Here is a 14941-nt window from a genome sequence, read left to right as displayed (position 1 = left end):
GTTGCAGAGCTGCGGAAGGCAGGCAAGAGGCTGAGCTGCCACAAGCGCTACAAGATCCAGAAGAAGGTGAGGCCCGGCCCCGGTGCCGCGTTTGGCCGTCCTGGGGCCGCCGCGCTGCAGTTTTGGGCCTTAGGCTGAGAGGGTTTCTTGTGCTGTTTCAGATCAGAGAACACCACCGAAAAGTCCGGAAGGAGGCCAAGAAACGCGGCCACAAAAAGCCCAAGAAGGATCCCGGAATTCCCAGTGCGGCGCCGTTTAAGGAGGAGCTTCTGCGGGAAGCGGAGCAAAGAAAGCAGAGGGTAAAACACAGTTTGTGGTAAAGAGGGCAAAAACCGAGACCATCCGTCTCTTTAAGGAAGCTTTGTGTGCATAAGTGAGCACTCAGAGGAGCAGTCATGGTAGATGGTCCCAGCAGACTCGTGCTTTGGAAAAGCGATATATTTATTTCCAGCATTGTACAGTGTGCAACGCTGGAAATATGAGCAAATCAAAAAAGGATTTGCTCTTTTATTTTTAACCTTTGTTTCCTAGCTGTGCATGGGAACACGCTGGAAGTGACATTTCTAATGCAGTCAGAATTCCCTGTGGTGCTGGGATACAGAAATGTCCCATCAGAGTGCTGGGAGTTAAATTACGGCATTATGTGATTACACAGAAAATAGGGATCTGCTGTCTGCAGTGTGGACTAATGTGACATTTGTCAGCTGCAGGGGTGGCTGCAGAGCTGCTGCTTTGGGATCAAGCTAATGCATGGCTGCCTCTGGGTAGGATGCAAAAAAATGTTACCAGAGTCACTTGGATAGCCAGGACTTTTAACTGAGCTGGCTGAGGAGCTTGGATCAGGAATGGGGAGAAAGAACATTCTTATCACCTTCAAAGATGTTTTATCTAGCCTGGGTTTTTGTTTGCAATCAGCTTGAAGAACTGAAACAAAAGCAGAAGCTCAACAGACAGAAAGAGCATGAAAAGAAGAGGAAGCTGGAAGCTAAAAAGAATGCAGCCACAATCAAGGAGAAAGCAGAGGGACAGGTAGGGGTCCTGTCCTGTATGATTTTGATTTCTTGAACCTGTAGAAGTCATCCTGAAACTGAACCTTCTTAAGCAGCATGTTGCATTTTCATGCTGAATATGCACACAAATATTAGACACTAGTGCTCATTTAAATAATTTCCCTTTGTTTTTATTTGCTTTAGGAATCCTCTGGCAAATCTAAAGGAAAGACTAAAAAACCGCTGAATAAAAATTCTAAGAAATCATTCTGCAGAGAGCTCATGAAGGTGAAATACTTTAACTATTTTTATATCACTATATGAGAGTCAGCAATAAGATCATTTGTTATTTTCCTTAGAACACAACGTTTGTCTGTGAGAAACTGGAACACTGAAATAAGGGATTTTACAACAGGAAATGTTAACAACTATTTTTGTAAGCCACAGCTACACCAGAGTTGCCATCTAGTCTGTGATGTCTTGTTTAAGTCTTGTCTTTTTTCTGCCCCAGGTGCTTGAGGCCTCAGATGTGGTTCTGGAGGTTTTGGATGCCAGAGATCCAATGGGCTGCAGGTGTCCTCAGCTGGAGCAAGCTGTCACTTCCTCTGGAGGCAACAAAAAGCTGCTCTTGGTTCTGAACAAAATTGGTAAGAAATACAGGTTTTCTCACAATGTTACTGGCACTGTGGTTCTGTGGTAGGTGAGCTATGAAGATTTTAAAGGAATCTGAGATTCCATTGAAGACATGAGATCCAACTCTGAGCTCACTAAAAAGGCTGCAAATTACCAAATACCAGCAGCTAAGTAAAGAAAATAAAATACCAAGAGCAAAGGGAACTTTGTTGTAAAGTAGCCTTTGCAAGGATTGTGGAGTAATCCTTCACAGAACATCATTCTGTACCTTACAAAGTCTTCTAACAAGACCCCAACACTAAAAATCTAATACAGAGGCCAGAAGTGTAATTGTGATGTGCTCTGCTAAGGCAGAGACCCTGTGTGCCTTTAGGGAATGCACCCAGTACTTTATACTAGAGTTCTCAGCCAAAGGGCATTTGTCATGTTAAGGTTAACTCAAGGAGTGAAAGAACTGCTCTTCTTTCCAGATTTAGTGCCAAAGGACAACGTAGAGAAATGGTTGAATTATTTGAAGAAGGAGTTTCCAACTGTTGCTTTTAAGTCAGCAACAATGATGAAGGACAAGACTATGGTAAGAGCACTGCAGGCTGTCCCATGGAAAGGTCATGTGTTTGCAGTCATACATGTTGAAACATCTTTAAAATTCCTTTTCCCCTGTTTTTTATTGCACTTCTGGGACTGGTGGATGTGCCTTTATACTTTCACTAAGCTTTGCAGTACAGTGGGGGAATTCTTACCACTGCAATTACAGTAGATGAATAAATCTAAGTGTCCATATTTTATCTTCCTTAATAGCTCCTGACCATGGGGTTTTTTTTGCCTTTGAATCCTGTAGCAGGAACAGGTCACAAAAAGACATGCACGTGTTGATTTCTCAGAAACCTCCCAGTATTTTGGAAGCAAATGCCTTTTGAAGCTTCTTCAAGGGTATGGCAAGACCCAAGACAGAGCCATTCAGGTTGGGGTGGTAGGTAAGTGTTTGGAGAAACAGGAGGAGTTTCCTTCTCTCATAAAGCTTTGGGATCCTGTATTACTGGACTGGGTAAAACTGCTAACAGCTGGTTTGCTAACGAGCTTTCCAGTCATTGTTCTTTGATCCAAGACTCTCAGTGTTGTAGTACTTCAGCCGCCAGGGATCCATGGTACACTTCCACAGGGATCTGTGGGAGCCCAAAGAAGGCAGGATATGTGCTCCACTGGCACTGCCTTCCTCATGCCTGACAAAAATCCCACAGAACATAGCACTACAAATCCTACAAGTGTGAGAAATGAGGATACATTCTTTGTCTTACTTCTGTGAAGACTTCAGATCCAACTCTGATCTCACACTGATGCTTACCTTAGCAAAGATACCTGGAAGAAGCTGTTTTGATGGGTGTTAAAAAGCTGTTTTCTTATTTAACTTAAAAGGATTTATGTGCTTTATCCTCAGGTTTCCCTAACGTGGGAAAGAGCAGCATAATCAACAGTCTCAAAGGAAAGCGTGCTTGTAATGTTGGCCTGACAAGAGGTGTTACCAAGTAAGCTCAGTCTGATCAAAGCTGTTCCTTTCCTTGTTTCTTGTGTTTCAGTTACCATGAGTTTTGTTTCAGTCCATTAGGGGCAAAGCACACCAGTGTGCAGATTTAAATGCATATTAAAATTTGCAAGATGAAAGGTATTGATATGTATGATGCAAGCTCTTTCCAGGGGATACAGTGTATAAACTTGATGTTTTGTTTGTTTAAATGTCTATTCTACACAAAGCACATGATGACAAAACATTGAAACTGACTGTATGAAGTACATTCAATCCAACACTGAGCTTTGTGTCTTGCATCCCTCACCATTAGCAGTCCTTCACTAATATCTGCTCACAGTGCATTTTCCTCTGAACAGGTCCATGCAAGCTGTGCACCTTGATAAGCAGACAAAGATGCTGGACAGTCCAAGTATAATTGCAGATCCTTCTAACAGTGCCCTCGCTCTGGCCTTGAGAAGTATCATAGACCCTGAAGGATCAGACTCAGCAGATGTGCTTGAAGGAGTAAATGCCATAATAAATCACTGCAGTAAGCAGCAGGTGAGCTCCATCTTTTTTCTACATCTCTCACTGCATCAGAGTTCTCTGTAGGTTTCTTAGGCCCAGTAATGAAAGTTCATTTTGCTGTAGCTAATTCTGATAGTCTTTGAACTGCTTTCCCTAAGCATGCAAAGTGGCAATGCCAAGGGTGATCCTTCATACTTTCAAACAGAAGGCAGAACAGCATGCCACGATCCTGACAGCCGGAGAAAACAGCATTGCTTTTAAGACCTCATCACCACACAATCAGAGAGTGAAAAATGATGACACTGCTTGTATGCTGCCTAGGTTATAGTGAAGACCTCAGATCCAACTCTGATTTCACTCTAGTTTAAAGCAAATTAACCTAAGCCTAATTGCCTTTGAGTTCTTTGAGAAGAGTTTTTGCGGACCGGTGTGCTGTCCTGTTGCAGCACATGTCACATTTGAGACAGCCACAATAACACAGACTATCCCCACACAACTTCAGAAAGCTTCAGCCCACACAGAGTAACACCTTACTTCTTCAGAAGGCTTCAAGCATCTGCCCTTCTTGTTCTTCAGCCCATCCTTTTATCCCCTCCTGTTGATGTGTTGCACCTCTGTGCCCTGTGTTCCCTTTGGTGGTTGGTCAGTGCTCCTGGGCACTCCATGGCTCATTGCTGTCAGTGCTGCTCACCTGCTGCTCACAGCTGCACCCACTGGGGATGAGGCTGGGCCAGCCCCACTCCCAATTACCACAAACTGTGCACCTACACTGTGTCTACACTCCCACGAGTCTGCTTGAATGGCAGATGAGTTTGTTGGTGAAGTAGGCATTTTGCTTTCTAATGTTTACTCCCACATGCCTGAGAAAAACAGCTTTTCTCTAACTCTCTCCTCACTGTTATCCAACTTTATTTGCTCTTTTACTCCTAAAACTATGAGAAAGATGGGCATCTCTTTCTAAATGTGCCATTTTCTTTTGCCCTAGGTAATGATGCACTATAATATCCCAGATTTCAGGGACCCTGAAGAGTTTTTGTCTTTACTGGCTCAGAAGAGGGGCATGCTGAAAAAGGGAGGTGTTCCTGACATAGAAAATATGGCTAAATTAGTGCTTTGTGACTGGACAGGGTATGTATGCTGTGAACTTTGCTCTGTGCTGCTCACCTTTTTCTCACTATTAATCCAGCACAGCAGAAGCGCTGAGTCCATCGAAGTACTTAAAAAGGAGAGGCTGCTTTTTTCCCTTCCTTTCTCACATTTCACTTGGGTAAGGAGCTGGATTGTCAAACAGATTTAGAGAATGCCATCCACAGATAATTTTCTGAAGTAGTGAAGGATACGTGAGAAGAATGAGAACCTGTTGCACATTATTCCATAAACAGTTTCTGTATTGGAAATCTGCTTTCCTCTCAAATACCAAGTCCATGTTGTCCTCTTCTAGACAGGAAAGGATATGGCAAACTTTCTGTGGAAATTTAGGGTGGTTCCTATATTCTGAGGGTAGGAATAAATGTAACTCAGATTCAGTAATTGACTGTGACTATCTCCCTTGCTGAAGTGACTCAGCTGCTTTTACAGGCAGGTGATCTGTGGTGACAAAGTGCCACTTCATTTTCCTCTCAGGAGTGGGCTATCCCCTTAATACTGTTGACAACTTCAGAGTCAAATTTTAATATCTCTTGAACTGCTGTTAAACACTTACTAGTTTGAGAGCTTTGTGCTCTGTGTTTTATTTTTAAATACGGGGATTTAACTGTGTTATCTTTAGTTGTTTTTTAATGCTGATTATTATTTTCTCAGAGCCAGAATAAAATACTACTCACAACCTCCAGGATCTCAGAAACCACCACCCTATCTTACAGAACAAAAAATAGCTGAAATGCAGGAAGGCTTTAATTTACATAACCTAGAACAAGAAAACAGCAACACTGTTCAAGGTAGGACTGTTCCTGTAATAAACTACCATTAACCATAGCGTCACAGATTGGCCTGGGTTGGAAGGGACCTTGAAGTCCATCTTGTTCCAAACCCCCAGCTGTTGGCAGGGCCACCTTTCACTCAGACTGGATTAGTCAGAGCCCCCTCCCCTTCCAGGGATGGGGCAGCCACAGCTTCTCTGGGAAGACTGTACCATGGTCTCACCATCCTCACAGTAAAGAATTTTTTCCTGCTATCTAAACTAAACACACTTAGGTAAACTTACCTATACTCAAATCCAGGTTTTCCAGCTCCAAGGAGTTTTCTGTAGATGCCTCAGGGAAAGCTTTTCTCAGGGAATTTCCTTGCCTTGATGGCAGAACCCTGTGTGGGACCCCTGCCTGGCAGGGAGGAGGCAGAAGTTCAGTGTCCCCACTTGGGGGCTGGGCATTACCTCTGTACTGAATGACAGGGACTGAACAGACACTTCCCGTGCTTTCTGCAGCTTTAAAGCACCCCAGTCCAGCAAGCAGCATTGCTTTTCAGTCAGCTGGAATGACAAATGGGACAATAGAGGAAAATAAAGTGATAGAGGACAGATCAAAGTGGGGAAACATGGAAACAAGCAAGGAGGAGGAAGAAGAAGAGGAAGAGGAGGAGGAGGAAGAGGAATTCACAGAAAGTGATGATAATGAAGATGATGTGGAAGAAGAAGAAGATGATGATGTCAAAGAGGTAAATGAGGGTTTCACTAGGTCTGGGCTTTTTTCCTGAATTAAGGAAACAACATTGTTCCAAGTCACTTAGCCTCAGCAGTGGGGCTCAGCTATACAAGGGGCCATCCACACTTTCCCCAGGCTCTGTTAGGTTTCATTTGCATAGGAGATTTCATTAATGATGTTAAAATAATGTCTGACCTCTGACTTGTAGGACAGCCAAGTTCAGGTCACCAGAAAAGCAAAGCCTGGAAAACGCCAAACGAATCCTACAAATCCCAAGGAGCAGAGGGCAGGTGTGTATTCAGAACCCTGGATTAAGGATGGGCTCTGGAAACTCCAGGATTTGTACTGGTTTCACTAAGACATGATTATCTCTTCTCAGGAAATGAACGTTCCAGATCACTGTCCTTCAGCTTAGATAAACCAGCAGATGAGGATGATGCCTATGATTTTAATACAGACTATGTGTAACAAACCAGGTGGGAAGGCACTGTCTGGAGAGCTGCTGCTGGCTTTCAGAACAGTCAGGAACACTGGGGTTGGAACAGAAGCTGGAGGATGCTGCAGAGCCAGAGCTGCTGCAAAGACTCAGCTGTTGCTCTGTCAAATAATGTACATAACAGTGCATCTCCCTGGATAGTTCCAGATTTTATACAGGTCTAGGAAACTGATTGTTATTCAGCTTTGTCATAAATCTTATTTCCTGTATTAAAGCCTATTTTAAAAATTCCTAATAGACTCAGTTAGTCTGTTCATTTTGCCTTATAAAATACCTTTCAAGAGGATAAACCCTTTGTCTTTGAAAGATAAATGATAAATGTTACATTCTAGTCACATTCAAACAACAAATCTGAGTTTTCCTAGAGGATTACAAAGATTTTACCCTTAGAGCATGACTTTAGACAGTGACTTTTCAGTACATTTTTGCAAAACTTTTAGAATTTTCACATGTAAAGGTTGGCTAGAAAATGCTCCTTATTTCAGCTAGATAAGGTATTTTACCCAAACACTGGTTTATGTTTTGAACCTTCACTGGGAATGGTAAAAGAGATTTTATTAGTAATCCATCTCCACTGGGAAACAAGTTGATCTTGAACAGTGCACTTGAACAAGAGTGTTGTTTCCTGATGGCACCTGTTACACCTGGCAATAACTGGCCCATATTAAGCAGAGCACTGCCCTGTGCAATAAGGATGTGCTGCTGTGCTCAGCCTGTAGCAAAGTGGGATAGCAAGAGCATTGCCAAGAGGCCCTGCAGCTGCTCAAAGAATTAAGTGTTTATAATAAATGCCTGACACTAAATACCTCCTGTGCATCTGTTTTCTTCCTATTTCTGTGTTCTTTTCTAAATAAGTGTGTTTTCCCTCAATGTAAGCTGAGGCATAGATTCTCATGGGCAGCTTAAAAAGATGTCAAGTGCATACTAAAACCCAGCTTAATGGGCAGCTTAAAAAGATGTCAAGTGCGTACACAAACAGGCAGTTCCTTTAAGCCTGCTAAAACCCAGCTTGCTCAGCTGAATTGCACTGTCAGCTAATCAAAGTAAAATCTTTCCAAGTTGGTAAGTGAATTTACTTAATTACTCCTAACTGCTTCAGCGACAAGAATGGTTCTTATGGTTCATCAAAACCCAGGAAAAGAAACAACGGGTAACAAACCAGATCAGGGTATCCATGACAGAAACAGAACTACAGGCAGTGACTGCAATGAGAGCAGCAGTTTGAAATCCTTTTAAAGCAGAACTAAAACCATATTTACAGTCAAGGAGTCCTTTACCTCTGCTACCCTGTGTTTCAGACCAGGCAGACTCAGCTGTCATTGCGTGAACACAAAGCCTTTTGTCTGAACATCCTCCACCAAGGGCTCTTCACAAGCCTGAGTGCAAACCTCTGTTAAATGGAGTAGTTGGCACAGTGGCTGCTGGGATATATCAGCTGATAATAACTATCACTCAACAATACAACTAGAAAAAACAAATCAACTTACCTGTAGCACAGGTGATGGGCAGCTGGCTGCAGAGGGCACAGGCATCTCATTTGATGAGTTCCCAGATAGGGAAAGGCACAGCAGGAAAAACTATAGCAGAGTGTAGCTCACTTGAGAGAGCTATGAGGAACTCAACAATAACGAAGTTAATCTCTAATTAATACAGCCTGGTCCCCAAAATAAGTAGTTTGTACTATTTTAGAATTAGATTGCTTTCTAATTCTAAAAGTTAGAATTAGACCAGATCAATTCACTTTGGCTTTAATCACTTGCTACTCTATACAAAGGAAACACTTCCTATATCAAGAGTGAAATTAGATTGCCATTTACCTGAGGCTAGAGTCAGCATGTTACAATTAGCTTTATTTTTGAACAAAGTTTCATCTACCACTTTCCAAAAAAATTGGTTTAGTGTTCACTGGCAGTTAAAACCATTTTGCATAGTGAAATAATACTCAAAGGATTAATCTTTCAAAAAGGATTCAATTTTGCAGAATTCTGTAAGAAAGACTTAAAAAGAAATGGTTGGGAGGAGATTTCATGCAAGGAAGAGTTGTTGAGGGAATTGTTTCACAGGATAACAAAACAAAACAAACAACAAAACAAAACCCAGGCAGCTCTTAATTACAGTACATTGCTGTGCAAGATATGCCGGCGCAAGCACCAGCTGAATTTGTATCTTGTTCTTAGAAACTTTGTTTCTGTAATTGACCAAATGATCCCCTGCTAGAAGACCTGTAGTAAGAAGCAGGAGAACACAACTGAAATGACAAAACAAAAAAGTGCTTGTTTGTGGAGATCTTCCCTTGTTTTCTGTAGTGCTGCTGGAGTAGCATCTTGTGTCACACAGGTGACAGGAGCCTCCTTTGGACCTGTGCATTTCAGAACTGCACCTGAACAAGTGTGCTTGTGCTCCAGAAGGCAGGGTCAGCTCCGTAATACAAGTTGGCTTAAAGAAAAATATTCTGCTTGGCTCCAGAAGTTTCCTGAGAAAATGTCATCATTTATTCAAATGGACTCTACTTTGCTTCATAGGCCTCCGAGTGTCTGCGGATCAGGTTGAACTTGCCTGCAGGGTCAGGGACATACCACTTCTCCCAGACTTCAGCATAGGAAGCTGTTCTTCCCCAGGGTTTGAAATGTCCATTCCAATGAAGCAGCTTGGCAGCTTCCACAAACTGAGGAGAGTACCTTTTCCCAGCACTAGACCCTTCAATTGAAAAAGAAGCATTAGTGTTTGAAATAAAGGCAGCCGAAATGCCAACGCGCAAAACGTTAACTTCAAAACAAAGGATTTAACAAAGGAGAAAGGAGGTAATAGGGGAAGTAGAAATAAGGGCAAAGTGACATTTAGGTGCAACTAAAATTCACTTTGATCTTTCTATGTCTATTTTCATACACTTAACTTCCAAGTTCTTTAAAACCCTGTTAACACCCAGATGAATTCAGCAGCCTATGTATTGCTCTTCAGAAACATAACCTGAAAAAGCTCTCCCAACACTGGGGTTTCACCAGTAGAACAGACATGAATGTCTGCCCTTCTCAACTGTTTTGGAAGAAACACCTTGGATCACATCAGATACAATATATTTGTGGAAAATATGAGGGATTTTGAGTAAGGCAGTTCAAGAACTAACCCCCAGCAGTTTGAGAAAGACTCAGGCCCACAAGCCCCAAGATGGAATTGCAGAGCTGTTTTTCCTAAAGAACAAAGGACAGAATAGGGGAATAAAAGCTCAGTTTGCTACATCATCAACATGTCCAGCTACAGACCTGGAAAAACACCCTGGAGGAGCAGCATCACAAACGCTTCATACGTACCAAGATGTCGGACGTTCCACATGGGATCAATACTGGAATGCTGCTTGTAAAACACAATTAGCAGGGGAGGTGTTGTGATGCTGCCAGCCAGAGTCTTACTGTAGAGCTCCTCTCTGGAAGTGGAAAGGATGCTGATCAGTTGATTTTTCACTTGCAGCAGAGATACACACACAGAGCCCCCCGTTCAAGAGGGAAATGCCACCAGCAGAACCCAAGCCCTGAGCAGCTGGCACCCCTAGCCTGGGGTACTTACACCACATTAAGTGCCATCCACTTCTCCAGTTGTTTAGTGATGTTCTGTAATTTCCATTCAGTCAGATTGGCAATGAAAACTCCAGGATTGAAAGAGCAGGTGTTGGCTTTCATAGCAAGCTTTCGGATGGTTTCTTTTTTGTAATCTAAAAACCCAATGTAATTATACTGGGAGGAAAAAAGAGAGTAGAAATTAGCTTAAAATATATGGGGAAATTCCTAAAGAAAAATTCTGCACAACTCACAGCAGACAGGTGTAAGTTGAAGTTGTTATAGTAAATATCCCTTCCTTTAAAATGAGAGAAAGAAAGCTTAAGAGGTGTAATGTTTTAAAAATATGATTATATAGACTACATATTTTAAGGAATGCTGCATGGTCTTAATAATACCATATTATTAATATGGTACCAATCTCAGATAAAGTACTTTTTATACATTCAGAAATGCAAAATTGTCCCTTCAATGTTCTCAGACCTGTTCCACAACAAGAACTGCTCTCACTGTAAAGCAAAAAGTCCAGGTAATTTACTGTGCCTGAACAGAAACTGTAGGTCCCATTTGTAAAGCTGGTTTGGGCAGGGACAGTCACATGTTTAGGTTTCAGCATTTGGAGCATTCCCAAAAGCCTGAGATCTACAGTACTGTTATCACTGAGCAAGACTAAAACTAACCTGATTGCCTGCTCCACGGACAGCAACTTTACTACTGGTTGAGTCACAATCATCTGAAAATGCAGCTGCATGTCCAGGTTTCAATGGAGTGTTGTAAAGTTCAACAATATCATCTGGAAAATGGAAGCAAGCACAGGAAAATCAAAAGCAATCCTGACTAAGTGCCAAGTTAGGATTTGTTCAGTCCATTGTTACAGCAGATAAAGCTACTCAGTTTAACTCAATTCACTCATATTTACAAAGTTTGTACAGAAATGTTTGGGTTCTGTGAGAGATAAGACACTGACCTCAGCACAAGGCCAGTGGCAGCTAACAAAGGTCCCATACCTTGCACTATAACATCATCATCCACATAGATGACCTTCTCTGCATGAGGTACAAAGCTGGGCAAGTAGAATCTTGCAAAAGTTAACTGTGAGAACAGCAAAGCAAGAGAAGTGGAGAATTAAATGAAAAAAAGTGTCCAAATAAATGTGAAATTAACTGATTTTTCTGGCACTTATCTATGGCATTAATGCCCAAGACAACATCTATAGAGGAAGTAAAATAGGCAGCAATATCCTACAATTTAAAATAAATAAGTTCCATCAATTCCTGGTTTACCATGAATATATGCATTGATAAACTAACTTTAAAAATGGTCTATATAAGAATTTCTTATTTCTCCACATAGATCTGCAGCACCTCTGAGGTGCTGACATACCAGCTGCAGTGTTTCACTGTGGCTAGCAGCAAAAAATTATCCTAGGCATGCCTACGTAGATATTCAAATCCATCTCTCACTATCTAGATATTTAATTCTACTGAAAATTAGGAATTTTATTATGAAAGATTGCTTCTATGCTAACAGATTTGGTTTTGATCTCCATCTGGGTTCAAAAGCCAGCATCAAAATATATTGTTATTAACTACTAATTGCAAAAAGTAATCAGCATCATCCTCACTGGTTTGAAGGTGTCTGTCCTTTGGGGATCCACTTGTACTTTGCCTTCTAAGACACGAGGGTCAAAATCCAGAATTCGGTACCTCATGTTTTTCAGAGGAGGGCTCCTCAGCCACATCCTGCAAGCAGGAGAAAGGCACAGATCTTGTTAGATGAGACAAAATCAAGGGAAAAGCAGGAGACCCAGCTAACAGTGACAGATCTGGAGGTGGCCACTCACTTCCCTGCCCAACAAACACATCTGGGATGTAATTGATGCTGCCATCAGTGCTGTCCTGTGTGGCCACAGGGGCAAGTCCAGGGTCAGCACCTGCACACCTGGGGCAGGTGAAAGGTACAAGGTCACTTCTTGCTTTGTCAGAAATACACACTCCTGTTAGCACAGGCCCTTCCCAAAACCATCAGTGTGGACAGAAGGGGATTAGAATAACAGGATCAAAGAACAATCTACAAAAATGGAGAAACATGATTGCCAGCATTTGAATTACTTAGATGAAATGTAAAAGTACCTTTTACACCCCTTCCAACAACAGACTCCAACCTCACTGGTTGGATATAAGCCCATTGGAAAAGGTGTTTCTTTTCCATCCCTGAAACCTGACCAGGAGGAATGGTGGGACTCCCACAGCAGCTCTGTCAAAGAGCTGCTGGGACTGGGAGTCAGAGGAGCCCAGCTCCAGGGAAAGGCAGCTTGCTCTCCTCTCAGAAATACAGAGTTCACCGTGCTGTGGGAATCCAGTGAAAAGACCATTACCTCAAGTGATCCACAGTATCATTCAAAGTAACAATGTGGAAAACCACGTTGGCTCTGGTGTTCTGGTAAATGCTGTTCATGGCTGCAATTGCCCCTCCGAGCCTCTCATCAGAGGCTGCAATGACCACAGGAATCTCCTTGTCATTCCTCTCATCTGCCAGCCTCTGGGGAGCTGCAGGAATGAAATCTATAGGCTGAAGTCCTAAGGGACTTGGATCTGTGGAATAAAAATTACATACTTGTTTTTATTATTATATATTATTATTACCACACTAAAATTCCCAACACTTCAGTTACTTCTGCTATACACTTGGATGTCTGAGCTGAGGTGTGGATTACAATGAGCCAGTATCAAACACTCAGAGCATCAGCTTTTGAGAATCCGAGATGCTAATGAATAGAATAACACCACATTTACAAAAAACTGCACACATTTAACCACACATATTCACACACAGCACAAGGTATTAAAAGGCTGAGCTACAGTAGTCTGTACTTGCCTTTGGTCCCCTCTGCCACGCCTATGACCTCATTAACTTCCCCCTCCCATTCACTCAAACCACATGGTAGGTTCTGTCTGGCCAGAGCAGGTGTTTTCCCACCAAATCTTAAAAATATATATATTTTTAAACTAAAATAAACCCCAACATACCTGACAATTCCCGTCTCAGGAAGTCACTGAGGCTTAGGAAGTTATGATGAATAACTAGCAAAAATATGACAACAGCCACTATAAGGATGGAAATGTTCACTGAAAATTAAGAAGAAAAATCTTTATCAATATAACCAGAGAACAACTGAGAAACTCAGACACAAAAGATTTTAAAAAAATCAGACAAGCACATATACACATACCTTTCCTTAACGTCATTTTCCTATTCTTATTTTATTATCATAAGGTTCCTGCAAACCTGCAAGAAAAAAATACAGCAGTCACTGTCAGTGCACATGAGGCACAGCACACTATCCACCAGGAGTGTCACAACAGCTTCAGTGCCCAAGGCAGTGAGTGTTTCCCTCTGTCAGTTTTATGACATACATAAAAGTCTATGTTATATTTTAAAAAGTGAGTATGGTCTCAGGACCATACTACAACCACAGAATCACAGGATGGGTTAGGTTGGAAGGAACCTTCAAGATCACCTGGTTTCAACCCATGCCATGGGCACAGACATCATCCCAGCTTCTCTGGGCAGCCTGTGCCAGGGCCACACCACCCTCACAGAGAAGAAATTCTCCTCAATGCCTCATTTAAACCTGCCCTCTGTCAGTTGGAAGCCATTCCCCCTTGTCCTGTCATTCATGACCTTGTCCAAAGTCCCTGACCAGCCCCTTTAGGCACTGGAAGGGACTCTAACAGGTCCATGTCCTTCTCATATTAGGGACTCCCTCACTACAATCACATATCTAATGAAGATGTCAGAGATAAAAAGAAGACATGCAGATCTTGCCACTTCACTGACAGAAAAAGGCCAAAATCCTTCTGCCAATCAAAAGTAATCTGAAAGATCTGGAAGATTATGTATGTTTTCTTTACTGCGGCAACTGTTTATTTAACTATCTGAACTGGGGAAAAAAAGTGGGAAAGAAGGCAGTACCATCATGCGATAGAAGTGGGTAGCAACAACACCAATGCAATTTCGGTAAGAAATTCAAACATGCTTGTTCATAATTTAAGGGTCGAGGTGAAATCAGAACAAGAGCTGTGTAACCTGGCGTGTGAAGGAGCTGTGAAATGACACGCAGAAAGCTCCTTAACAACATGCAAAATAGCAGAAACGGCGAGAGACTTGCGAAATCCCAAAATTAAAACACCTCAGACTGCGCTGTGACTGTTACATGTACCAGAAGCACTTTCTTCCCGCTGCTGCATTTCTCCCCCGGGGCAGACACACCAGCAGAGCCCAACAAATCCCTGCCCTGAGCCCTCCGAGCACCACCGCACTGCTGGCACGGGGCGGGACACGGAGCTTTGCCTGGGAGCACAACGCCACGTCCCGTTGGGCGATTCCCAGCGCCGGGGCTCAGGCGGGCACGGACACGGCCGGCACCGCACGGACACGGCCGACGCCTCACTGACACGCGGCAGCCGGGCTCGGGATAGCGACAGAACGCCCCTTGCACAGGGATGGTCACGGACCACAATAAAACCCACACCGCGCCGCTCCGCCGGCTGTCTGCAGAGCACACGGCGCTCCCCGGGCTGCTCTGCGGGCACAGTCCC

At 42.8% G+C, this 14941-nt stretch overlaps 2 protein-coding genes and 3 non-coding genes across 5 annotated transcripts in view; 4 read left to right on the top strand and 1 right to left on the bottom strand.

The window, feature by feature from the left end:
• The window catches only part of GNL3 (G protein nucleolar 3), an 8465-nt gene extending 873 nt beyond the window's left edge, over positions 1-7592 (top strand). The window contains exons 2-15 of the mRNA XM_005422507.2: positions 8-66; positions 162-299; positions 916-1029; positions 1194-1277; positions 1501-1636; positions 2093-2196; positions 2461-2596; positions 3058-3145; positions 3504-3687; positions 4640-4782; positions 5455-5591; positions 6077-6306; positions 6502-6583; positions 6673-7592. Coding sequence (XP_005422564.1) covers positions 8-66; positions 162-299; positions 916-1029; positions 1194-1277; positions 1501-1636; positions 2093-2196; positions 2461-2596; positions 3058-3145; positions 3504-3687; positions 4640-4782; positions 5455-5591; positions 6077-6306; positions 6502-6583; positions 6673-6761 — 1724 coding nt within the window. The 3' untranslated portion in view covers positions 6762-7592. The remainder of the gene's footprint in view (positions 1-7; positions 67-161; positions 300-915; positions 1030-1193; positions 1278-1500; positions 1637-2092; positions 2197-2460; positions 2597-3057; positions 3146-3503; positions 3688-4639; positions 4783-5454; positions 5592-6076; positions 6307-6501; positions 6584-6672) is intronic.
• On the top strand, positions 1692-1764 carry LOC115948017. The gene has a single exon (XR_004081871.1). It is a non-coding gene; the product is annotated as a small nucleolar RNA SNORD19 (small nucleolar RNA).
• Positions 2889-2959, top strand: LOC115948018. Its single transcript, XR_004081872.1, has one exon. It is a non-coding gene; the product is annotated as a small nucleolar RNA SNORD19 (small nucleolar RNA).
• LOC115948019 lies at positions 3363-3438 on the top strand. Its single transcript, XR_004081873.1, has one exon. It is a non-coding gene; the product is annotated as a small nucleolar RNA SNORD69 (small nucleolar RNA).
• A 1026-nt stretch (positions 7593-8618) lies between the features above and the next one.
• GLT8D1 (glycosyltransferase 8 domain containing 1) lies at positions 8619-13654 on the bottom strand. The gene is made up of 9 exons (XM_005422424.2): positions 13573-13654; positions 13370-13468; positions 12718-12934; positions 11965-12082; positions 11348-11432; positions 11021-11133; positions 10351-10517; positions 10098-10210; positions 8619-9486 (listed from the first exon to the last, which is right to left on the bottom strand). The coding sequence occupies exons 1-9, from the start codon at positions 13586-13588 to the stop codon at positions 9296-9298; spliced, it is 1119 nt and encodes a 372-aa protein (XP_005422481.1). The 5' UTR covers positions 13589-13654; the 3' UTR covers positions 8619-9295.
• Positions 13655-14941: the final 1287 nt, after the last annotated feature.

Source organism: Geospiza fortis, unplaced genomic scaffold, assembly GCF_000277835.1.
Source record: "Geospiza fortis unplaced genomic scaffold, GeoFor_1.0 scaffold78, whole genome shotgun sequence".
Lineage (NCBI taxonomy): Eukaryota > Metazoa > Chordata > Aves > Passeriformes > Thraupidae > Geospiza > Geospiza fortis.
The sequence above is the reverse complement of the archived record's forward strand: the minus strand, read 5'-3'. Positions and strand labels throughout refer to the sequence as shown.